General features: G+C 44.4%; 1 protein-coding gene across 2 annotated transcripts in view; it reads left to right on the top strand.

Annotated features, from left to right (window-relative positions):
* Positions 1-9,947: 9,947 nt before the first annotated feature.
* Positions 9,948-25,036, top strand: part of C2H1orf94 (chromosome 2 C1orf94 homolog) — a 69,247-nt gene continuing 54,158 nt past the window's right edge. The window contains exon 1 of one of the 2 annotated variants that reach the window (XM_036742587.1): positions 9,948-10,497. In XM_036742587.1, the coding sequence (XP_036598482.1) occupies positions 10,184-10,497 (314 nt within the window). In that variant the 5' untranslated portion in view covers positions 9,948-10,183. The remainder of the gene's footprint in view (positions 10,498-25,036) is intronic. The other variant, XM_036742588.1, reaches the window with a different exon arrangement.

The following is a 25,036-nucleotide window of genomic DNA, read 5'->3' as shown; positions in this document are numbered from 1 at the left end:
TCTCTCTGGAAGTGGATAGCATCTTTCCTCATGGATTCTTTGGAATTGTCTTGGATCATTGCCTTGATTAGAGGAACCAAGTCTCTCCAGTTGATCATCCTTACAATACTACAATTGTTAGTGTGTACAATGTTCTCCTGGTTCTGCTCACTTCACTTCGCATTGGTTCATCTAAGACTTCCTAGGTTTTTCTGAAACCATTCTGCTTGTCATCTTTTATAGCACAATAGTACTCCATCACAATCATATACTACACCTTGTTCAGCCATTCCTTAATTGATTGGCATCTCAATTTTCAGTTTTGCCACCACAAAAAGAGATGCTATAAATTTTTTGTACAGATAGGTCCTCTTCCCTTTTTTCGATCTCTTCGGGATACAGACTTGGTAGTGGTATTCAAGCAGTACAAATTGAATCCCTTTTCCACATTGAGCCTTCCCTCTCCCCCAGTGTTCTCTTCTCCAAATGACATACCCCAGTTCCTTCATGACAAGATTTCTGGTCCCCTCCTCTAGACACACTCTAGCTTGTCAATATCCTTTTTAAAAGGTGGCACCCAATACTGAACAAAATATTTCTGAGTGGGTCTGTCCCAGGCAGAGGATATGGAAATCTTCTCTGCTTCTATTAAAGCAATATATAAAGCAGAGCATGCAGCATGATAAAAATGACCCTTCTCTTATTGTGAGGAGAAATGGGCTGTATTATCAAATTACTGTGTATAGTTCAGGGAGATTGTAAGGTCAGACTCTGAACTGGCACTTTTCTGGTACAAGCGACTAGCTGAAGTGCCTAGAAAACAAAGGGAGGGAGGTGGCACCATGTTAAATGTTGATTGGATACCACAGGTGTCAGTCTTACTTGCCCTACAATTGGGACAGAACTAAGGCCCAAGGGAAGCCACCAGCAGTGGGATCTTACAGGGAGCTGCCAAGTGTAGGGGAGGTTTCTGAATTAGGGAAATGGCCCCTACAGGGTTGACTTGGAGCTTTTGGAAGTGTCTGGTGGAGCAGCAGGATTTTGGTGGTCCTGACTGGGGTGCAGCAGGGTAACAGATCAACACTTCACCAAGAAGAGCCAGCCTAATCTCTGTTTAAGGGGATGGGAGTGGGTTGGGGAGCCCGCAGCGTAGGAAGGAACGTTTAGTGCCTACTTTATTCTAGGCATTGTGCTAAGCCCTTTATAGTATCTCATCTGATCCTTACAACAATGCTAGCAGATGAGTATTATGATATCTCTTTTACAGTTGAGGAAACAGGCAAAGTGACTTGCTCAGGGTCTTGTGGTTAGTGTCTGAGGCCTTATGACTTAAAGTTTTCCTGACTACAGGCCCAGCACTCTATCCATGGGTTAGCATGAGAAGGGGGAATCTGGAAGCCAGTGAGGCAGTGTGAGACAGTGGAGAGTATCCTTATAGCACTATCATTTTGGATTTTGCCCCTTTTTGCTTGCAACACCATATCTAACCTGGTTTTGTCTAAATGGGCAGAAGGAGGCTCCCCAAAGGCTTACAATCTTCAGGGGGTAGGCCAGGGAGAAAGGAGAGATCCCAGACTCTTGAAGGTTCATCAGCCGAAGCTTTAAAGAACCAACCTCTCATTACTCATGTGACCTTGGATAAGTCCTTCTGCTTACTGGGTCTGTTTGCCCTGTCTTTAGAAGGACAAGTTGGACTGAATAATGTTTGAGGTCCTTTCCAGGTCTCATTCAGGTATTTCACTGAGAATTATTCCATTTTACCTTGGATGTAGGGGTAGGGTGGGCTATAAAACTTGGCCTCAGCATGCTCCTGGAGATCTCCTTCCCAATCTCTCCGGGTATGAACTTGCTCCTCCAGTAACCCATGTGTGCTATGGATTCAGGGGAGCCTAACCTACCCCCACAAGACACAAAAATGTACCTTACTCCATTTATGTGGTTTCTGCAAGAATTGCTCTGTGTGTGCAGTGTGCGCCAGGAAGCATTTGTGCATCACTTCATGGGCATGTGCTATGTGTTCTTGGGAAATCTGCTCACCCCATCACTTCATCACAAATTGGTCCAGTGCTCCTGCTGTACCTAGAATCTTTGTCCTTGTTTCTGAATCTCTTCATGCTTTGGTCTCATTTCTTTGGCTCATATCTGAAAGCCCTCCCCTATCCTACTTCCCATTTTCTGAGTTCTAGATCTGGATGTCCCACTAATAACCTTAAATTCAGCATTCCTAAAATGATCTCCCCCTGCCAAAGTAAATGGACACTCCTAATTGCAGTTTTTGTCTGTGGTACCATCATTCATCCTGTCTCCTATGTTCAGAACCTTGGAGTTATCTCATTTTCATCCCTCTAATACAGGGTTTTTTGATCTGGAGGTCTATGAACTTATTTTTATTATTAAAAATTTGAAAATTAGCTTTTTAATAATCAATCAGTTTTCTTCCTCCCAGCTCCCCTCTCCACACTGGGGAAAAAAGAGGGAAAAAACTTATTGTAACAAAAACGCACAGTCAGGTGAAACAAATTCCTATATTGACCATGTCAAAAAATGTGTCTCATTCTGCATATTTAGTCCAGCACCTCTCTGTGGTCACCTTCTTCATTAATGGTCTTATGGAATCATGGCTGATCATTGTATCAATCTGAGGTCTTAAGTTTTCAAAGTTGTTTGTCTTTACAATGTTGTTTTCATAGTATAAATTATTCTCCTGGTCCTACTCCCTTCCCTGTCGGTTCATACAAGCTCCCCCAAGTTTCTTTGAAATAGCATCTTTCATCACTTCTTATAGCACAATAATATTCCACTACATGCATTTACTCAGTTGATAAGTAAAGCCCCCCTTAGTTTCCAGATCCTCATAATTACAAAAAGAGACATACTATACTTCAATATAATACTTTACAATATTATATGTTTTATGCACTTGAAAGGGGACAGGTCCATAAGTTTCACCAGTCTGCCAAAGGGGTCCATGACACATAAAAGTTAAGAACACCTGCTCTGATAAAATCAGTCTAGGCTTATAGCATCCCTTTGGAAACATTTCTCACATCCATCCCTTCATTTCTGTTCCCAGAGCCATTGCCCAACTACAATTACTCATTACTATTTCCTTCTCTCTCCACTTTCTTTCCCCAACCAACCTTCCCTTCATACAGCTCTCAGAATAATGTTTCTTATGTTAGATCTCATCATGGTAGTCATTTTCCTGCTGAAAACCTTCTCATGACTCCATTTTGCCAATGGAATAAAGTTCAATCTCCTATGTCTGGTATTTAAGGCTATCCACAAAGTGGCTCCCTATCTTACTTTTCCGGCCTTATTTCATAGTCCTACCCTTGCATGCATCCCACCGTCCAGCCTAACTGGGTTTTCACCATCCACAGTACATGCTCCAGGCTTTCCTGCCTCTCTCTGCTCACACTATTCTATATGCTTGAAATGCACTGAACAACTCCTTGCCTCCCTCTCCCAAATGTTAAAAAAAATCCTGCTTGTCCTTTAAAGCCCAGCTCAGATGCAACCTGCTTTAGGAAAACTTCCCTGATTCTACCAAACTGATAATGATCTCCCCCTCTGGAATCTCACAGGACAATTTTTACATCTCTTATGTACTTAATAGGTATCTTTTTATATTACAATTATTTCTGTATGTATCCTGTACCCTTACTAAACTGTAAGTTCTAGAGTTCAGGGCCTGGACTTATCTTGAAAGTCTTATTTTCCTAAGATTATCAACATTGTTTCAGCATTTACATCTACTAGTTTTCTTCGTACCCTAGAATTCACCTAAGCCTAGTGACTTGACCCATTAGGGTTTGCTGGGTATTCAACGACCTACTCATCACTCCTCTTGGGTTTCAATTCTGTTAAATATTTGTGTCGTTCTTTCTAGTCTGAAGAGATGGAGAATAGAAGCAAAATGGTCCCTGAAAAAAAATTGAGGATGAATTAAAGGGCAGTTTACAAGTATTTAGAAAGGGAAGCAGTTGTCACAAAGAGCTGTCATGATTTAATCAATAATAGTTCGGACCCAGACTAACTTATTTCCTTTTGAAAATGAGATTATCAGATTGAGATAGTCAAGAAGAGCTTTGGACATGGTATCAGGAAAATATGGGTTTTAATCCTACCTCTGACTTACTAGCTGTGAAATCTTTGCAAATCTTTTAGCCCCTGTGATCTTCAAGCAATTCCCTAACATATACATGTAAGGATGAGTTACAATCTGCATTAATAGTAGGAACTCCCACACTGAGGTCCTGCCATATTGCCAAAAATACAGATCCTTCTTGTATTGACATGTTAAACTGGTAGATTAGGGAAATATAATATATATATATATATATATATATATATATACATACATATACATACAAATGTGTACATATACATGTATATATATACATGCACACACATATATATGCATATATATTACACAAGGCGTTATATCCCTGTGGATAATATATAGACATGTGAGCTGATTGACAGTGCAGTAGAGAGATTCAGAACTGATTGAATGACTCAGTCCAAACAGGGAAAGATTGTAACAAGAGGGGGAAGGGAAACCAGTGGTAGGGGTAGTGGTAGAACAGATGTTGAATTTCAGTAAAAGGACATTGACAAGTTGGACTGTATCCAGAGGAAACTGGTAGGGTAGTCAAGGTCTTGGAGACCACGTCACATAAGGATTCTCTGAAGGGACTGGAAATACTTGAGAATAGTAGATTTAGGGGAGCCACGATCTCTGTCTTCAGGTATTTGAAGAATAGTCACATGGAGAAGGCATTGAACGCTGGAGAGCAGAAATGGGAGCAACGTGTAGAAGTTACAAAGAGCCAGATTTCAACTCCATGAAAGACTTTCCAAGCAATTAATTAGAGCCGCCCAGAGGTGGAGTTGGCTCAGGCGGTGCTGAGCTCTCCATTTCTAGGCTGTTTCCCCTGCTCTCTTACCCCCATCCTGCACAGTGGTTGCTTCCCCAGGTGATGGATATGATGGCTGGGCTGGAAGCAGGTCCAGTGGCGTAGAAGGAGCACTCCCAAGGCTCTTGTGCCCAACTGCATCCAGGAGAAAAATGATGACAATAGCTAACATTTATATAATACTTTAAGATCCGGGAAGTGCCTTACAAATATCTCATTTGATCCTCACATTACTAAGCCCTCTTTTACAAATGATGAAATTGGGCTAGACAGAGGTCAAGTGACTTGCCCAAGATCACACAGCTAGTAAGTATCTGAAGTTGGATTTGAATTCAGGTCTTTCTGACTCTGGGCCCAGCACTGTATCCCCTATACGCAGCTGCCTCTAGAAGAGACCTAGATTCTAGGCTCTGACACTTAAGAACTGTGTGAGATGAGCAGCCCCCTTAGCCACTCAGTACAACTTGGTAAGCTACACATTACAGATAAATGAATAAACTGCTTACTGTGTAAAGAGCACCGTGCTAAGTTCCAGAGATACAAACAGAAAAGATAATCCCTTGTCTCAAGGAGTTTACATTCTAATGACAAACAACACATATATGGAAGGTTTCAGCTACAAGTTGGATGGAAAAGCCTCACAGTCATTACAATGTGGGGCAAAGCTGATGGTAATGGTTGTTGTTTGGTCATTTCAGTCATGTCCAACTCTTCGTGACCCTCTTTGGGGTTTTCCTGGCAAAGATACTGGAGAGTTTTTTTTTCATTTTCTTCTCCAGCTCATTTTACAGATGAGGAAACTGAGGCAAACAGAGTTAAGGGATTTGCCCAGGATCACACAGCTAGTGGGTGTGTGAGTCCAGGTTTGAACTCAGGAAGATGAGTTTTCCTTCAGGGCCCAGTACTCTAACTACTGTACCAACTGGCTGCTCCATACTGATGGTAATGGCTCTTCTTTAATGTTATTTCCATTGGTAAAATATCAGTTTCTGATGTTGAACTATTTGATATGCTAAGACCTCTCTGGCAAGAACTTTATTTTCTGGGTCTTAAGTAGCAGTGGCCGTAGCACCCAAAGGGGCAGTTGCCAGGCTGCATCTCCACAGGGGCTGCTTCCCAGGATGATGGCTGAAGAACTGGGCTAGAAGCCTTGTCATTCCCTGGGCTCTTGGACGCAGGGTCCTGGGCTGTCTCCATCCAGATCTGTGGAGCATTGTAGTCCAGGTGGTAATGGTGGTGGTCTGAGTGGATTGGCACATTCTGTCTCCCATCTCTCCCTTGGGGTGCCTTGCTGCTTCAGCTAAGCTAGCTTGTCTGTCCTGTGTGGTGAGGATGACTGGTCCCATCTGCATAGGAGTTGCTTCATCAGATGATGGCTGGGAAGGCTGGGCTGGAAGGAAGACTAGTTGTCACTCCCAGGGCTCCTCTATCTAACTGCTTATGGGTGGCCATTGGTTGGCAGTTGTTGTCGGTGATGATGAGGAAGGTAGATCCCCTCCTCACAATGACTTCTCCTCTCCACGATGTCTGTGGAGGTGGGGCTGGAGGCAGCACTGCAAAGTACTGCTATTCCCAAAGCTCAAGGACCTAGGCTTTCCCCATCAAGATCTGAAGGGAGGTGGCTAAGGTGGTGGTGCTGGCCTGATTTTCCTGGCACATGTGGCCTCCCACACCTTCCTCAGGCTTAGTCCTTCAGCTTGTTGTGCTGCTAATCTGTATCTCAGAGGGATTTTCAACACCAGGAATTCACCACACCTATAAAATCACAAATCTAGAACAAACAATAAAAAAAGCAAACACCACCCCAACTCTGACTTTATCATGAAAATCTGGGAGAACGGGATTTGATATACAAAGGTTTGTTTTCCAAACAGTTTTGTCAGAAATACACCTATTCTGTGCCTGGAAGAACTATTAGTTTACTATCTCTTTTGTGCCATTCTCCCCTCCCGTTGAAACTTTCCCCTAGTTTCTCCTGAGAAACAACCAGGCCAACACAAATACTGCATCTAATAAGCACAGACACATTTTGTTTGCAACTAACTTTTGTTTTTTCCCCTCTTTCAATTTTTAATGACTCTGCCAACAGTGTTAGGACCAATATTGGGAGAACCCAGGAGAGGGGAGGAGATTGATTTAGATCCTGCCAGAGTGAATGGATGGGGAAGAGGTCCTGGCTTCCTCACTAACTTGGGAGGAGCAAAGCTCAGTGGGGGGATGAAAAGAACAAGATGGGTCAATGGTTCATAGAGAAGGAAAGGCTCACTTCGGCCCTTCCCTTTCCCTGATGCACTCTCTTGTCCTGAAGCATTGTTTATAACTCTCTATTCTCAATCGTTTACAAGCTTTTCTTATTCATTTGCCATGTGTCCAGCTAGGCCCTGATGATACAAAGACAAAAGAGACAATGATTCCTGCCCTTGAGAAGCTTATAATCTCATCAGAAATGGGACAGCATGTCCATATATGTCTATCTCTGTCAATCTATCCATCCATCTATCTATCTATCTAGCTAGCTAGCTAGCCATCTATCTACATCTATACATGCACACAGAGTAAATGCAAGATAATTGAGAGAGGAGGAAGGCCCTGGGGGAGGGCAGGATCTGGAAAAGTTTCGTGTAGAAGGGAGCACTTTGACCTGAGCCTTGAAGAAAACCAGGAATTCCAGAAGGAGAGAGAGCAAGCACATCAGGAATGGAGGCCAGCATGGAGAAGAAATAGAATGTCATATGTGAGGAGCAGTAAATAGCTCAATATGGCTGAACTACCAAGTGCATGAAAAGAAGTAAAGTTTAAGAAGACTGGGAAGATGGGAAGAGGACAACTCAGGAAGAACTTTAAACGGCAAACAAGAGTTTACATTTGATCTTAAGGGGAATAGGGAGCCAGTGGAATTTCTTGAGCAAAAGAGTGATGTGGTTAAACCTGTGCTTTAGGAAATTCAATTTGGCATCTGTGAGGTAGACAGAATGGAGATACCTGAGGCAGAGAGACCAATTAGGAGGCTATTGCAATAGTCCAGGGAAGAGTCAGTGAGGGCCTGCCTGAGCTAGGGGAGTGGTTGTATGTGTGGAAAGAAGTTAAAGTATAAAAGAGGCTTTGTGGAGATAAAATGACAAGATTTAGCACCTGATTGGGATAAGGGGAATGAGGTAGAGTGAGGAGTGGAAGATGACACCGAAGAAGGGAACCTGGGTGACTGGGAGGATGCTGGGGCCCTGGACAGTAATCGGGCAGGTTTGAAAACCAGCCTGGCTCACTCTTCACCCTGCATGACTGTGCTACTGTCAGGGCCTGCTGGGGGAATGCAAACTCATTTTAAAATAAAAATGAGCCAAACAGAATTAAGCCAATAAATCTGATGGCCTGCATCACATAATGCGTTGCCAAGCCAAACAGGACCTTTGAGGGTTGTCAGGGCTGCTGGGCTCCTGCATCTTTAGCAGGAATAATCTAGTAGAATAGAAGGCTGGCCCAAAGAGACTGGCTGCCAAGGCCCCTCAGCTTTGTCTATCCTAGTGGTTCTGGTTGGGAAGACCAGTGGTCGCAGGAACCCTGAGCTGGGGGTTGGGGTGGGGTTAAGAGACGGGGTGCATCCACCACTGAAGCATGCCTTGGACACCAGCCCTGGGGACAACTGTAGGTTGCAGGAGGCGGAAGCAGGGAAAAGGTAAAGCCCTTGAGGTTCTCCCTCACTTCGTCATCAGGCCAGTGCTTATGAGATTAGAAGAGTGGGGAAGAACCTTTGCAGCTGGGGCTGAGTAGGGGCATACCCTGGCTGGCCAGGCAAGGGAGGCCATGACCCGGCCAGTTGCCTCAAGCTCTCTCCAGGAACTGGCGTCCCCATAGGGCCTTTAACTCTCTCCCTACCTCTTCAGCTGCACTGTCCCCAGAGCAGCTGCCCTCACGCGTGGGTCAGTTCCCCCGCGAGGGCTGAGGCGGGAGTGGGATGGAGACCGGTCCAGCCCAGGCTCCTCCTCCCCCTGCCCTGGCAGGTAGAGACCCCAGGCTCCAGGAGTTGGGGAGTTTGAAAAACTTGAGCCAGAATTCCACTGCTGACCACGGGTTGGGGGAATGTGGGCACTGAAGGGAGTACCGGAGAACGACCGCAGAGCCGTGGGAGGGGAGCGGACCGTGGGACAGGAGCGGATCGCAGGGGGCCGCTGTTCTCTTTCTTGCGCTCTGGAGTCCCTGAAACCCCAGGGTATCTGCGCTGAGCCCCCGGGGCCTGGGTGGGAAAGGGTGGAGGTTGGGGGAACAGTTAAGAACTGTCGGGTTTTCATTCCTGGCAGTCAGGGAGGAGTGTTACAGCAAGGGAGGTTTGGCTGAAGAGGCAGAGGAGGGCGCGCGCTTCTCTACTTCTAAAGACGGGGGGCTATGTACTGCAGTAGAAAGAACACTAGCTTGGGAGTCAGACGACATGGGTGCGAATTACTACCCTGTTACTTACCTGTGTGTCCTGGGGCTAGACGCTTCTCCCTGGGCCTCGATTGCCTCTTCTGTAAAATGACAAGGATTGATTTTCAAATCTCTTGGAGCTTTGAAGCCTGAGCTGCGGACCTTTTCTGTTGCCCTCCCCATCCCTAGGTCCCCTACCTCATCCCCAGGATGGGGATGCGGAGGCAGTAGGAGGATGTGCACTGGGGTGGTAGGTGGCTCGGCAGGGCGGTTGGCTCGAGAGGGTCAGCGAAGGCAGATGGGGAGGGGGGAGGGTCTGAGCCCTCCCTCCCACCCCCACCCCCTTCCTGAACGGGTCTCGTGCCTGGACTGCCCAGTTGTGAACGACTCTGGCCAGGCGGGGAACGGAGAAAGGGCAGAGGGGTGGTGTTCCATTACTGAACTAGCGTGGGGGCGTGGAGGTGGTGAGGGCGGGTTATCCGTACCGCGGCTGCCCTATTTCCTTGCTGTGGCAGCATCGAGAGGAAGGGGCCCTGCCGGCCCTTGATCCCCCTCTCAGCTTGTCTCCAGTTGTTATTCTGCCGGCCCAGTTGCCAGGATCCTGTGCTCCAGGGATTCCACGGTTACTAAGCTACTAGGTTTGTTGTCTTTTATTTTAAAATATTTTCTTCTGGGGGAGGGGGGAGGGGGGCAAAAGGAAAGAGCAAATAAAAAAAATCAAAATAACCCCTCCCCCAGAACACACTCACACTCTCACACACACGCTCACACACAAACACACGTAGCCTTGTTAAACAATTGTCCTTGGAGGAAAGAGAGAAAAATCCGACCCCTTAACTCCCGTATCCCCAACTCGATTTCTGGTGAATGAGGGGTTGTGGATGGTCTGTCTTGGAGCCCTGGGCAGGCAAAGGCCCTTCTACAAAGAGAGGAGGATGATGGCCAGTGGGAACGGGCTCCCTTCTACCACGGTGGCCACCAAGCGCCCCTCACCCCTGGGCCCGTTCCCCAGGCATATCTGGATCCACCAGGACACACCTCAAGACAGCCTGGACAAGACCTGCCATGAGATATGGAAGAGGGCCCAGGGCCTCCCAGAAGCCTTCCAGCCTAGGACAGGAGCAATGGTACCAGCACAGCCCACTTCTGCCCCACCTGGTGCCCTCAGAGACCACGACAGCACTTTCCAGGATGAGTGAGTGTTTCTCCCCTGCCATGATAGAAACTTGGGCTGGGGGACTCTGAGCATCAAAGGTCTAATTCCTTGGGAGGCATTTGCTTGTGGAGAATATTTCCCTTGGCTCCATACCCACAGCCCCTCTATGGTGGCTGACCTAATGTCTTCCCTTCCTCATGCTTCACATTTCCCTCTAGGCTTTCTAATACCAACAAATCAGCACACCAGCCCCACAAGTCTCAGGGGCTGCAAGGAATAAAGCCCTAGGAAGAGTTGTGCCCTATGATGATTGGGGCACCTTTTGGGACTATCCTGGGATAAAGGGCCAACTTTTCTTCCTTGCCTGCTAATATCACTTCTCTACCCAAAGCCTTGGATATGAGAGGCAAGAAAGTTGCATTGATCAGAGCTAGCATGATCTGCCAGTCCCAGAGATCTACCTTACTCCAGGGTTCCCAAGTTCCTCCTCAGAGGTGGTTTAGAGATGAGGATTTCTTGGGAGATGCTTTTCGGAGATACTCACTTTCCTTCCCATCACACAAACTGATCTTGGTGTGGAGCCACATCTGGAATCCCCCAGCTTGGAAGCAGCTGTCCCATTCAGCCGCTACAGAAACCTCTCCAAAAGCACACATCAAAATATTTACTGGGAAAGCCCTGACATCGTCAAAGACCATAATAGAAAATTAACACATTCTAGAAGATGACTGTAAATATGCCTATTTCCTGCTGGGAAACCCTGTGTCTGGGAGTGCCAAGTGTCTATACTGGGGCAGAGGCGGGGGGCAAGAGGAAGCAGGAGAACAAAAGCTGGGGGATAGGGAGGGAGAGGCAGGAGAAGGAATGAAAGGCTATGATTCATGCCCCTATTTAGTCTTTCCATAAGTTTTCTGTCTTCAAAGGGTGTTTCAAACCTGAATTAATTACTCCTCACAACATCCCCTCCAGACAGATAGTGCTGTCCCCATTTTACAGATGGATTAAGTGTTAATAATTAAGTGCTAATTAGAGGCTAAGTGATAATTAAGTGTTGCAGGCCTCAGTGTATGGTTCTGCACAGTGGAGAATGGCATTGGGGAGTTGGTGGAGTCTTTGCTTGCTAATCCAAGCAGCACCCAGGCAATGGCCAGCTGTTAGCGGCTGCTCATAGGCTGTTGCAAAGCTTACCTTTGGATCCTGGAGAATTGAGAGCCCTAAGCACATCAGTGGGCTGAAGATGCAAGCAGCTCAGCTGCTTCCTTTCCCATCTCTCCTGCTCTGCAGTCCTCATCAGAGAGGAGGAAGTTAAAGGCACTCTGTTCTCAGACTGCCTCAGCTGCATTAGAGAAACAAACATCTCAAGCCTGGTGCAGTTGAGCAGTGTTCGATGCAGAGCTGCAGATGCGGGAGCCTGAATGCTGAGCTGGTCCCAGGCAGAGCATCCAGTTCCTTCATTTTACAGAGATGGAAACAGAGAGGGCAAGTGATTTGGTTAAGGCCTTAACTCTAGCCCCCCACTCCAGGGATCTTTCCATTGAACTACACTGCCTCTGGATGACTAAGGGCTGAAGTCTTCCCACTTCAAATTAGGCACTTACCACTGGAAGTAATGGATCTGCAGACAATAGCTAGGTGGCACTTAACCACTTGGTAGATTAGCCATGGGTAGTTTTTAACATGGGACTTAGTTTCCGCAGCTAGCCTTGGCTTCTTCCAGCCCTCTCTTCTCTCTAATACCCAACTTTGTATGTGGACCTGAAAATTGGACTGGGGTGTGAACGTATGGGTGTCAGAAGATCTTCATTTTAGTTTGGGGTGTGCCACTGATTACCTGTGTGAGCTGGGGCAAATTGATTAACCCCTTTGTACCTCTGTTTCCTCTTCTTTAAACTGAATGATGAACTTGGTCTTATCAGCCTTCGGAGTTGTGGTGAGGATGATAAGAGATGATAGATATAAAAGTACTTTGGAAATTTTAAATAAACAGTTGCATAAAATTCAAGTTATTACACTTGCAATTGCCCAGATGTGTCTGATACAATCTCATTCTAACTGTTCAGGCATAAGCCAAGTATATCACCATAGTACATTTAGGAATCTGCTTGTGAAGTGGAAGCCCCATCTTTTGAAGCTTATTTGAAACTTTGACAAATCCGCCAATTGCTAGAGTTATCTGGCCTCTATACAGGAGCTGAATGGTTTATGTTTATGAATCCCAGTTATGGAAACTTTCTGGCTTGTGTGCATGACCCTTTAGTTTGGCAATTGTCTGGCTTATCCATGAACCTTGGATCTGGATGTCTAGTCCATGTGCATGAAGTCTAGTCAGGGACCTGTCTGGCCTGTGTACATCACATTCATCCATACACCTATCCATTCATTCATCTGACAAAAATTTATTATCTAGCCCCAGGTTTAGGAGCTAATATGGTATTTAGCTTCTATATGAACCCCATTCTGGGAGCTGCGTAGCCTATGTACATGAGCCAGATGTGTGGGAAATGCCTGGCCTATATAATCATAAAGATCAAGCCTGGAAATTTTCTGATTTATGTTCATGAGCCTCATTCATTCATTCATTCATTTAGCAAATGTTATCTAGTTCCAGATCTAAGAGCAGATAAAGCCAAGTATATGAAATTCAGTCTGGGAAACATCTAGCCTGTGAGCATGAGTTTCATTCATTCATTCATTCATTCATTCTCCAGGTGTAGGAGCAGGTTTGTCTGTGTATATGAATCCTAATCTGTGAGTTGTTTGGTCATTGGTTATGAGCCCCAGTCTGGGGATCTCTGACATGTATACAAACTTCATTCATTCATGCATTCATTTATTCTTAAGCTATCCTGGATGTGTGTATGATCTGTGGTCTGAGAGTAAGTTGTGTGACCTATGTGCATGAAGCTCATTCAGCCATTTATTCATTCAACAAACATCCAACTTCCAAGTCAAGGAAATGATCAGGTGGTGTGCTTCAAGGAAGTGCCTTCTGGGAGCTGTCTGGCCTTTAAGCATTATCCCCATTCTGGGAACTATCTGGACTGTGTGCATGAGCCCAGGCTTGGGAACCGTCTGCTCTACAAACATGAGTCTCATTCATTTCCTCCTTCGTTTGTTCAGCATGCATTTGTTATCCAACTTCCCATCTGGACATTTCATAGGTTGTATCTGAGAGCTCTCTAGTCTTTATAAATGACTCAGTATTGGAGATATTGACAGATTAGAGCAAGATGGAATTTATTAAGGATAGGTGTAGTTAAAAAATACTGATAGGAGCCAACAGTGTGATAGAACAGCCAGAGACATTAGAGCTCAGTATTAAATGGTGTCCAGAGTGAAAGGATGTTAGTCCTACCATATTGTTTCACAGTTGGATCACATCTGGAGCAATGTTTTCAAGTCTGGGTGAGAAATTTTAGGAAGGACACTGATAAACTAAAGAGTTCCACCCATGGGTGACCGGTTTAGTGAGGGGATGAGAGGCTACATGATTCAAGCATTGATCGAGTATCCAGCGATGTTTCGCCTAGAAAACAAAAGATTTGGAGGCAACGGAGATGACCCCCTAGTGCTTGAAGAGCTGATGCATGGAAAAGGGATTTGACATGTTCTGCTTGGCTCTCCAGTGGGGAGAAGTAGAATGATGAATAGAAGTGACAGAGAGGCAAATTTAGGTTGTGATGTAATGGTGAGCACACAAGTGGGGTGGCTTCCTCTGGAGGCAGCAGGCTCCATCTTTAGGGTGGCTAATTTTCCAACAGAGACTGGGATGCTGCACAGGGGATTCCAGGTCAGGTATACATTGAACTAGGTCATCTCCGAGATCCTTTTTCTAAGATTCTGTGATTTAGTTCAATAAACATTTAAGTGTTTCCTATGTGCAAGGCCCCATCTCCCATCCCTCACCTCTACCAAAATCTTCCCTGCTTACTGAGGGCATATTTTCTCTGGTTCCCAGCCCTGTGTTTGCATGTTGCTGCATATACAGAGATAAAACAAAGCAGTCCCTGCCCTCAAGGAGCTTCCCTTCTACTGTAAGGAAAGTGTTTTGTAGAATTGGATGGCGTTATATAAATGTAAGTTACTCTAGTAGTTACTCTGGCAACGCCCAAAGGGATTCTGGGAGCCTGTGGTGGGGGGAGCCCCAGCTTTGGGAGCTGTCTCATAAAGTAGTGTCAGGACACCTGTGTTTGAAGCCAGGCTCTGTGTGTAGTCTAGCTGTGTGACCCTGGGGAAGACACTTCACCTTTTTCCTCTTTTATAAAATGGAGATTAGAATGGAGATAATGCTGGCAGCGCCTAAGTCACAGGCTTGTCATAAGAATCAAAGGAGATGATGTATGAGAAGAGCAAGCACTATGAAAATGCAGGCTATTCATTCAATAAACTAATCAGATCATGTGCTTCAGTGAACCCCAGTCTATTGGGCCAATTATTCCACGAGCTATCTGGCTCTGGGTACTTTCTGGCCAGTGTACTGGGAGCTTTCTGGTCTGTGTGCACGAGCCCCAGCTCTGGAAGCTGCCCCCATCATCTGAGTGAACTGGGGCTTCTGTCTGAGTAAACCCTGGGAGCTGTTCCAAATACGTATGTGTGTATGTGATGAACTCTGATCATTCCCCAACTATGTGAGTCTACAGTTCTGTTTAGATGGGATTTGCACTCCCCAGGATATCACTAGGAACATGGGCTGACCTTGGTCTTCCTCAGTTTCAATAACAGCTTTAGCATCTCCCACCGAGGGACAAGCTTTGTCTTGGTGTCACACTTGGGAATATTTCTCTTGAGCGGGGCATCTGGATCAATAAGTTCATTGATCTTGCTCATGTGACCAGGATTGGTCAGACCGTTATTATGGCTCTACCCCAGTACATTTCGTGCACTAACTTAAAAAAATCGAGTTATATCCTGCCTAACATTGTTAATTGGGTCTGTGAAAACACATTAGGTGAAATGCCATCACAGGGGGCAGATGATTCCATCGGAAGCATTTCGTAAATGGGCCATCAGTCAAAGAGCATTATTGTAGGTTTCTTCACTTTACAGGAGGATGTGTTATGATATATTAAAAATCTTATTGTGAAATGACATTGGCAGGGCCGCCTGATGAGGGGGCATGCCAGTAGTCTGAAACTGGTGGCTCTGATTTGGGTGACTACATTTCACAGCTCCTGCTTGTGAGTTAATCCCCCTCCCTTTTCCACCATAGGTATAGGTCCTCAGCAGTGCTGCTGACCCCCCTGTCAGGCAGGGTGGGTGCTGTATTCTCTGCTCCTAGGAGCTGCCACGCCTAGGCTGTACCCCTCCCCCAGACACAATTCTCCCATCCTGTCACTGTGGCAACTGCTTGCTTTATCCTTAATCAGTACCACTAACCCTTCAGCCTCTGGGAGCTTTGCCTTTATTCAAACTTAAGCACAGCTCTTCCTACTTTATTTACATCCTTGTTGCTATCCTCTGCCAAAACCTAATTAGAAAGGTAAATCGGAAGTTCTGAGACCTTTCAAAAATGTATTTCATATTTTAAAATTACCACATAAATGATCTTCTGGTTAGGTGTGGCTTAGAGAATATCTATACTCAGCTCCCTCCCGCAGGTATAGAATGGCAAGAAGCTTTCATCCCGCCAGTGTTGTAGATACAAGAGAGCTCACTGGGATGCTGGGGCACAGGAATGGTGCCTAGACAAGTGCAACATGGAGGACTTTTGGCTCTGTAAAAGCTAGAGGTTTGTACAGATTAGATGCTGATGACTTTAGAGACTGAGTTCAACACTGTTTTACTGCAGGGAAACTGAGTTCCTGAAGTCATTGAGAGGACCTATTTTTGTTACTAATAATTAGATTTGATTCAGTTGAGTTCTTTGTGGCCTCATCAATTTTACTTAACAACACATGCCCTTGCCCTGATCTGGCCCAAAGTCTCCACCTTCATAATAATCTCACCTCCAAACATTTTCCTCCTGACTCACTAGAATTTATAGACCCTGATTCTTTTCCTTCCAAATGTCCTCTTGGGTGTACCCCTTGGGCCCCAGAACAACGAACAACATGTGTGGAGAGAATATTGGCTTTGGAGTCAAAAGACTTAGGTGTGAGTCCTTACAACTACTTCTTGGGCCATGATCTTGAGCAAGTGACTTTTCTTGCTGGGTCTGAACTGCCTCATCTGCAAAATATGGGATAAATAGATGACTTCTGGAATCCCTTTAAAATCCAAAGCTACAATCCTTGTTCAAGAAACAAAAAATAACCTGTTACCCACAAAAGTCCGCTGATATTATACTCTTCAGTCTCTCTATAAACAACTGTGAATGAAGTCTTGTTAGCCCAGGAAGTCTAGATGAAAGATTCTAAATGTTAGTTGAATGAATGGAGGAATAAATGAAGCATGGAATCTGAAAATTGAAAGAGATAATAGAGGCAACATCTGGTCCAAGTCCTTATTCTAATGCCAAGAGCCTCTTTATGGCTTCCTTAGTGTGGTCATTGGCCACTTTTTCAACATTTGTAGTGACTCTAGTGATCAGCTCACTACCTGAGACAGTCTAGCCCATTGCCAAGAGTTCTGACTATTAGAAATTAATTCCCATTACCTTTCTACACAAAGTCCTGATTTGTCCACTTTAGACTGAGAATGTGAAGATCTCTATCCAATTGCATGGTCCTGACAGAAGCTCACATAGGAAAAGCAATTCCCCAACATCATATTTCCCAACCCCATTAGAGTCAGGATGGGATATGACTGATGGAGATGTCACTGAGCCAGACCAAGAGTCAAGGCCAAGACTGTGAACCTCAGCCAGGAGGGGAAGCCTAGCCTCAGGCCTAGGAGGGGAAAAAGGAATAGGAAACCAGTAGCTATTCCAAATCTCCTCTTCTTTCCTTGAACCCTACCTTAAGCCCTACCTAGCTACCTTCCCCCTTATTCTGCTGATGACTTTCCTCTTCATTCATTTAGCAAACATTGACTAAACACTTGCTGTGTGCAGACCAGAGGGATTGGTATAGAGAGCTGGTTCAGATAAAGTTTAGATATGACATGGGCTCTGCCTTCATGAAGCTTATAGTCAAGTGTGGTTGTGGTTGGGGGAAGATTGCCAACAGAGATTACTATAATATACAACAACACGTGAAAAGTCCCAGAGAGGTATCAACAAAGCACTAGATGAGGTATGAGGGAGATGAAGGAAAACTTCCTGGTGGAGGTACCATTTGTACTGGGCCTTAAAGTAGCAATTCAACAGATAAAGGAGGAGCAGGAGGCATTCTGGGCATAAAGAACATAGTTTTGTTTTGTTTTTTAAAGGTAGAGATGGGAGAGGGGGGTATGGAGTAGTTTGAATGGGCCATGGAGTTGACTTGGCTAGAGTGTTTGTTTGCAGGTGCATAGTATGGAATAATGCTGAGCAGAAAGGCTTGGGACAGAGTGTGGAGGGTCCTGAAAGCCAGCAGAGGAGTTTTCACTTGCTCATTAGCTAATGGTAGAATGACACAGAGCAGAAGAGTTATGCTAGAGCATATTGCAATCAGATCTCTGTGTGAAGAAGTTTATCCTGGCAATGGTATGATAGATAAGAGAGAGCAGAGGTAGAAATACCCATCAGGAGACTATAGAAATAAGATAGTAGACATGGGGGCTTGGTATAAGGTTTTGGAGTCAAAAGACTGAGGGGTGAGTCTTGGCAACTCCTTCCTAGGGATGTGATCTTGAGCAAGTGACTTTTCTTGCAGGGTATTAGCTGCAAAATATGGGATAAGTAAATGACCTCTGAGATCCCCTCAAGATCTAAAGCTATGAACCCTGTGTTACCCACAAAGGATCTTCTGGTCTGCTGAATAGAGAAGGCAAGTTTAAAAGATGTTTGCAGGAAGTCAATGAATCTCAAAAGAGTTTTTAAGCACTCAGTATGTTCCAGGCACTGCTAGACACTGGGAACATAAAGAAGTGAGACAGGTCCTTCCCTCAAGGAGCTTATTCTTTGCTTAGGGAATACAACATATCTACAGACAATACAGGATATATACAAAGACTTACAAAGGGGTCTCGAGAGGTGGGACAATAACAACTGAGGAAGTCAGGAAAGGCCTTGAAGGACTGGAGACTTGAAATAAGCTGAGAGAGTCAATCAGGCATGGTGTGCATGGGTGGCCTGTGCTAAGGGGGGAAGTGGGGAATGGAGAGGTTTTCATGGGATCAGTGTGGAGGCCAGTTACTATGTCTAAGGAATGAATTATGCAATCAGCCTAGAAAGATTTGAACCGGTGACTTGGCTAGATGAAAGATGAACCATCATCTAGACGCTTTAAATGGTTTAAACCATCATCTGGATGGTTTAAACTAGATCAAGTTTATACTTTATCCTAGAGGCAATGGGGAGCCACTGTGGCTCCTTCAACAGGGAGGTGGCATTATCACATCTGTGCTTTAGTCTTTTAGCAGCTGCATGAAGGATGAATTGTAGAGGTGAGAGACTGGATGACTAATTTAGAAGCTATTGTAATAACACAAATGAGATATGTTCTGAATGAGCATGGTGGAGACATTGAGAAGGAAGAATAGACAAGATGTTTGCTAATAATTGCCTATATAGGGAGAAGAAGAGTGGTGAGGAACAGATGACTCCTGGGTTGCAAATCTGGGTGATGTAATCAACAGAATTGGGGAAATTAAGAGCATCGGATTAGGGAAAAGATGAGTTCTATTTTGGATACATGGTGTTGTTATGCCCAAAAGACAGCTGATAGTGTGAGACTCAGAAGAGAGAGATGAGAGTGGGATGTATCCATTTGGAAGTTGTCTGCATAGAGGTGATGGTCAAATCCAGAGGTGATTTGGTTACAACTGTTGAGATCACCAAGGGAGAGAATGTAGAATGAAAAGAGGTCTGAGGTCCAAGATGCTGGGGTCCTAGGCCTCTAGGCCCCACACACAGCAGGCAAGATGTCATTGTAAATCTATCAGAGGAGGCTGAGATGGATTGGCCAGACAGGCAGGAAGGGAACCCCAAGAGAACAATTTCACAAAATCCTTGGAAAGTCAAGTAGACGTGAGGTGGGGGTGAGAAAGAGAAGGAAGGATTCATTTCAAGTTTATAAACAGATAATAGTGCTGCCACCAAGAGAAATAGTAAAATTAGAAGGAGTAGGTCAGCAGGAATGACGTGGTACAGACCATGTTCTGTTCAGACCATATTTTAGAAAAGATAGTACCAATTTGGATGGTATTAGAGGAGGACAACCAGAGTCTTTGGCTTCAAGTCTAGGGCACAGGAGGCTTACCTGAAAGAATGAGAGATGTTCATCTTGGAGAAGTGAAGCCAGAAGGAATAATTGATACTTCTCTTCTGAGTATTCCAAGGACTTTCATTATAATAATGTGACATTTTAAAACCCTTTTAAGGCACTTTCCTCAGTGACAGATTGGTTTATGCGTTCTCACCTGGTTAATTAGGTATGGAAAGGCTGGTTTGTATCTCACTCATCTGGATTCTCCTTCTCCCAACCCTCAAGCCTAGGTGTAGGACCTAAGCGCCAGAGACAAGCATCTGCCCTCTTCTCTTCCCAATCCAGCTTCTTTTCATTTTCAGGCCCTGTATTTCCAAAATCCTTGGGCCATGGACTTTGGGAGTCATTCTATCTCTGTTTCTCTCTCTTCCTTTCCCTTCTCATCTTTCAACCTCCAATATCTCTCTAGTGCTTCAGTTCTGAATTTTTAGTTGTTTATTCAACATCTTCTCCTGGATGTCCCACAAAATAGCAAACTCAAAACCTAAGCTTATTATCTTTTCCTAAATCTGGCTTCTTGTCTGTTAATTTCTGTTAATATTACTACTAATCTCTCCATTAATCAGGCTGGAAAACGCAGTCATCTCTGACCTTTGAGTCCCACCCCCATCCATTCACATTCAGTGGTCTTCAGATAGTTCTCTAGACAGTTCATCAACAGGCATTTATTGCCTACTATGTGCCAGAAATTGTACTAAGTATGGGGGATAAAAAATGATCCTTGCTTGTAGGGAACTCACAGTCCTATCAGGGAGAAACAACATGCAAACAACTAGATACAAACAAGATATATGCAGGATAAGTTGGGGGTAAACTCAGAGGGAAGGCATGAAGATTAAAGGAGGAATGGGAAAGGCTTCTTGCAAAAGGAAGACATTTAGTTGAGACTTGAAGGAATCTGAGAGAGAGAGAGAGAGAGAAAGAGAGAGAGAGAGACAGACAGAGAGAGACAGAGAGAGAGAGGCAGAGAGAGAGAGATGAGAAATGGGAGAGAACCAATCAAAATTTTCAGAATTGGGAGATCATCACCTTCAAGGAACAGCAAGGACAGTGAGTATCCCTAGATCACAGAGTACATAGGGATAAAACATAGAAAGGGAGGGTTTATGAAGGGCTTTAATAGCCAGAGGATTTTTTATTTGATCCTGGAGGCAGTAACAATCCACTAGTGTTTATCAAATTAAAGAGTGACGGGGTCAAATTTGTGCTTGAGGAAGACCAATTTGAAAGCTGAATGGAGGTTGGATTGGAGTAGGGAGAGACTTGTGGCAGGCAGACCCACCAGCAGCTATTGCAATAGTCCTCAGAAGTGACAAGGGCCTGGACCAGGGTGGTGCCTGTGACAGAGGACATACATGAGAGATGTCATGAAGGTAAAATCAATAGACCTTGGCAACAGATTCCATATAGGAGATGAGAAAGACTAAGAAGTTGAGGATGACACCTAGGTTTCAAACTTGAGTGGTGGTACCCTCAACAATAGGGAATTTAGGAAGAGGGAAGCGTTTTGAGGAAAAGATAGTGAGTTTTGCTTTGGACATACAGAGTTTGATATGTCCATTTTGAGATGGGCAATTAGAGATGAGAGACAGGAGGTCAGGGCTGGGCAAATAGACTTTAAAATACTCTGCATAGAGATATTTGAACTTATGGCAGCTAATGAGATCACCAAGTAAAATAGTATTGAGGGAAAAGAGGGCCTGGAACAGACCAATGGGAGACACTCATGGTTAATAGGCATGCATGATCTGGATGAAGATCCACAATGGAAACAGTAGTCAGACACAGAGAACTAAGAGAGAGCAGTATTATAAAAACCTAGAAAGAAAGCAATATCAAAGTGATGAGGCTGAGCAACTGTACCAAAGTGTGCAGGGAGGTCAAGTAGGTGAAATATTGGAGGAGAGGGAAGCCATTAGAATTCACAATTGATAACTTAAGAAAGTCCAGTTCCAACTGAATGATGTGGTTGAAAGCCAGACTACAGAGAGGTAAGAAGAGAATGAAAAAGAAAGGAAGCTGAGGCACCAATTGTACATACTTTTTTCAAGTAGTTTAGCCAACAATTGGAGGAGAGATCTAAGTGGATACCTAGCTGGGATGAACAAATCAAGTGAAAGTTTTTGAGGATGGAAGAAACCTAGGCATGTCTATAGGTAGTAGAGAAACAGATAATAGACAGAGAAAGATTGAAGATTAGTGAGAGAGTAGGGATGATAGAGGGGGCAATCTGCTGCAGAATGTGTCTCGCACCCATCCTTTTTTTCTTTTTTTTCTTTTTTTTAATTTACATTTATTTTTAGTTTACCACACACTGTTCTACATAATTTTGAGTTCCAGATTTTCTCCCCTCCCTCCCCTCTCCCTCTCCAAGATGGCATGGAATCTCATATAACTATAATGTATAACTTCACATTGAATTAATTTATACACTAGTCAACTTGTGGAGAAGAATTATGACCAATGGAATGAATCATGAGAAAGAAGAGACAGAACCAAAAAAAAACCCCAAAAACAAAAACAAAAGAGAAGAAAAAAAGGCGAGCATGTAGTGTGCCTCAATCTGTATTCAAACTTCACAGTTCTTTCTCTGGATAAAGATAGCATTCTCCATCGTGAGTCCCCTGGAGTTGTCCTTGCACCTTTCGTTGCTGAGAAGAGCGAAGTGTGTCTGGGTTGGTCCTCACGGAATCCATATATCTGTGGTTGTGTACAATGTTCTCCTGGCTCTGCTCCGCTCACTCAGCATTATGTCGTGTAGGTTTTTCAAGGTTGTTATGAAGTCTGTATCATCCCCATTTCTTATGGCACAATAGTATTCCATCCTTTTTCTTTCATTCCCAACATATGGTAATGATGGGGCAGGCATTGTATCTAAAGTCAGAAGTCCTGAGTTCAAATTCTGGTGATGCTATTTACTTCTATGACATTGGATGGCAAGTCTCTTAGCTTCTCTGGGGCCTTAGTTTCATCTTCTGTGAAATAAGGAGTTTGCACCAGTTGGTCTTTAGGGTCTTTTCCAGCTCTAAATCTGAATAACACATGCATCATTTGGGTTTCATTATCTTCTACTTCATCTGTTTTGCTAGTATCCTAACTGATTTCCCTCCACTCTCTCCCCATCACCTGTCTATCCCTAACCACCCTACCTATTAATCCTCCTAAAACACAGTGTCAAGAATGTTATTCCCCTCTTCAAAACACTTTACTGTCTCCCTGTTGCCTGCTAAATAAAGTTCAGACTCCTTATCCTGTCATTCAAGGTCTTCTAAAATTTGACCTCAATGCATTTTTCCAGCTTTATCACACACTATCCCCCTAACTGTCCTCTGCATTCTACCCAAATTGGACTACTCAGCATCCTCTATCCTGGAGTTTTGCTCAAGTTTTTTATTGTTCCCTTTGACTAGACTATTTCCCTCAGTGTCAGCCTGTTAAAATCATGCCCTACTCAAATGTCACCCTTTCTGAGAAGTCTTCCATGATGCTTTAGTCAAGAATGTTGTTTCATTCTTGATTATGTCTGTCTCTCCCATCACTCTCACTATATAAAATACCTACCACCAGCACTCTGGAGAAAATCCCAGGAGGGGCTCTCATCTCTACTATCTTGAGAAGAACAAAATTACATTCCAGGCTGGAACACTTCAAACCTCTTGAGTCCCTTAGAGGTCACAGGTCTGCTCTATATTCAGGTACTTCTTCCTAATTCCCCACCTAACAAACAAGGAAACACTTTTGCTACCGTGGTCAGATTCAAATCCATCACCACCTACTCTCTCTTTTCAATTTATCAGCCTGGAGCCCCTTTTCAGTTTTAAGTAAGGGTATTTATATATAGCAACCACTCTCAAATTTTGATCTTAAGCCCTTTACACTCTTAAAGAATATTATTAGTCAGTGTCTGAGGCCACATTTGAACTCAGGAGATGACTCTTCCTGACTCCAGGCCTGGCATTCTATCTACTTTGACACCTAGCTGTCCCATTAAGGACCCCAAAGAACTTTTATTTGTCAATTATAGTAATATTTACTGTATTAGAAATTAAAACATTTCTGTATTATTAAGAAAATGGTTTTGACCTTGATGACTTCCTGAAAGGGTCTCAGGTACCCCCAGGGGTCCCATTTTGAGCACTGCTGATTTACAGGAATGAGATATAACTTGTGAGTAATGCAAAAATGGGAGAGATCTTAGGAAGCAAAGTAATCTCATTGCTACAAGGCTGGCCAGCTTTAAGCTTGCTGATTGAATCTATTTTCCACAGACTGAAGCTGAAGATCAGGGTGTCACTACCTTAGGGCAAGAAAGTTCACAGCCCTTCCTGATTTGTGATTTCTCCCTTCAAATATCAGCCTCAGAAAGAACAAGCCTCCTTCCCAGAATCCTCTGGGCTGAGCTGGCTCAGCCCAACCGTCTCCTGAGTCCAACCATCTAACTGTCTGCTCAGTCCAACTGCTTTCTCAGCCCAAATGTCAGTCCACTTCAACTGTCTGCACACACCAACCCAACTGCCCATTTAGCCTAGCCTCAGTGCAGTGGTCTACTCAGTCCAAATGTCTGCCCAGCCCAACTGCCTATAAGCCTGTTTCCTCAGCCTGCTTGTGTGCCCAGTTCATCTGCTTGGGCTCAGTCTATCTCTGTCTCCTTAGCCCAACTACCTGCCCAGTCAAACTGCCTCCTCATACCAACTACCTCACCCAGCCCAACTGTACTACCTCTTCTTTGGCTTATTGGTTTAAAATTTCATGCAACTCTCATAGCTAACTGGAAAGACTTCTGATTTCTGGTGACCTTCCTTAATTTGGGGTATACTGGCTGTCTCCTTCCATCAAATGTCTTTCTTCCTTCACCATTGGGCTGGCCCATTGCCACCTCTTTCTGTATGCCTCCCACCCCTTATCATTTTTCACAGATTGCTTACAACCATAGTTGCTCATCTGATAGTCAAAATAATACTCTCCCTAGCATCTATCCCCGACCATGAAGGCACTATGTTTCTCTCCCTGCTACAACGGCACTTATCACTGGAGTGATGTATATATGTGTCCTTCACACATCCCAGAATTGCAGATCCTCAGAGTAAGAGACCCCAGAAGTCATCTCATCCAATCTGTCCCTGAGCTTGAAACTTTTCTGTGAGCCTCAGGTCCCAGCACGATACACCAGAGGTGCTCACTTAGCAAGTGTTTGTTGAATGAATGAATGGGCCAGGACCCATTGGAACCCCCAGGTTCAAAACCAAGATCAAGTGGTATCTAATATGAAAAGTCACATTATCCTAGAATCC

The sequence above is a fragment of the Trichosurus vulpecula genome, chromosome 2, assembly GCF_011100635.1.
Source record: "Trichosurus vulpecula isolate mTriVul1 chromosome 2, mTriVul1.pri, whole genome shotgun sequence".
NCBI classification, from domain to species: Eukaryota; Metazoa; Chordata; class Mammalia; order Diprotodontia; family Phalangeridae; genus Trichosurus; species Trichosurus vulpecula.
The sequence above is the reverse complement of the archived record's forward strand: the minus strand, read 5'-3'. Positions and strand labels throughout refer to the sequence as shown.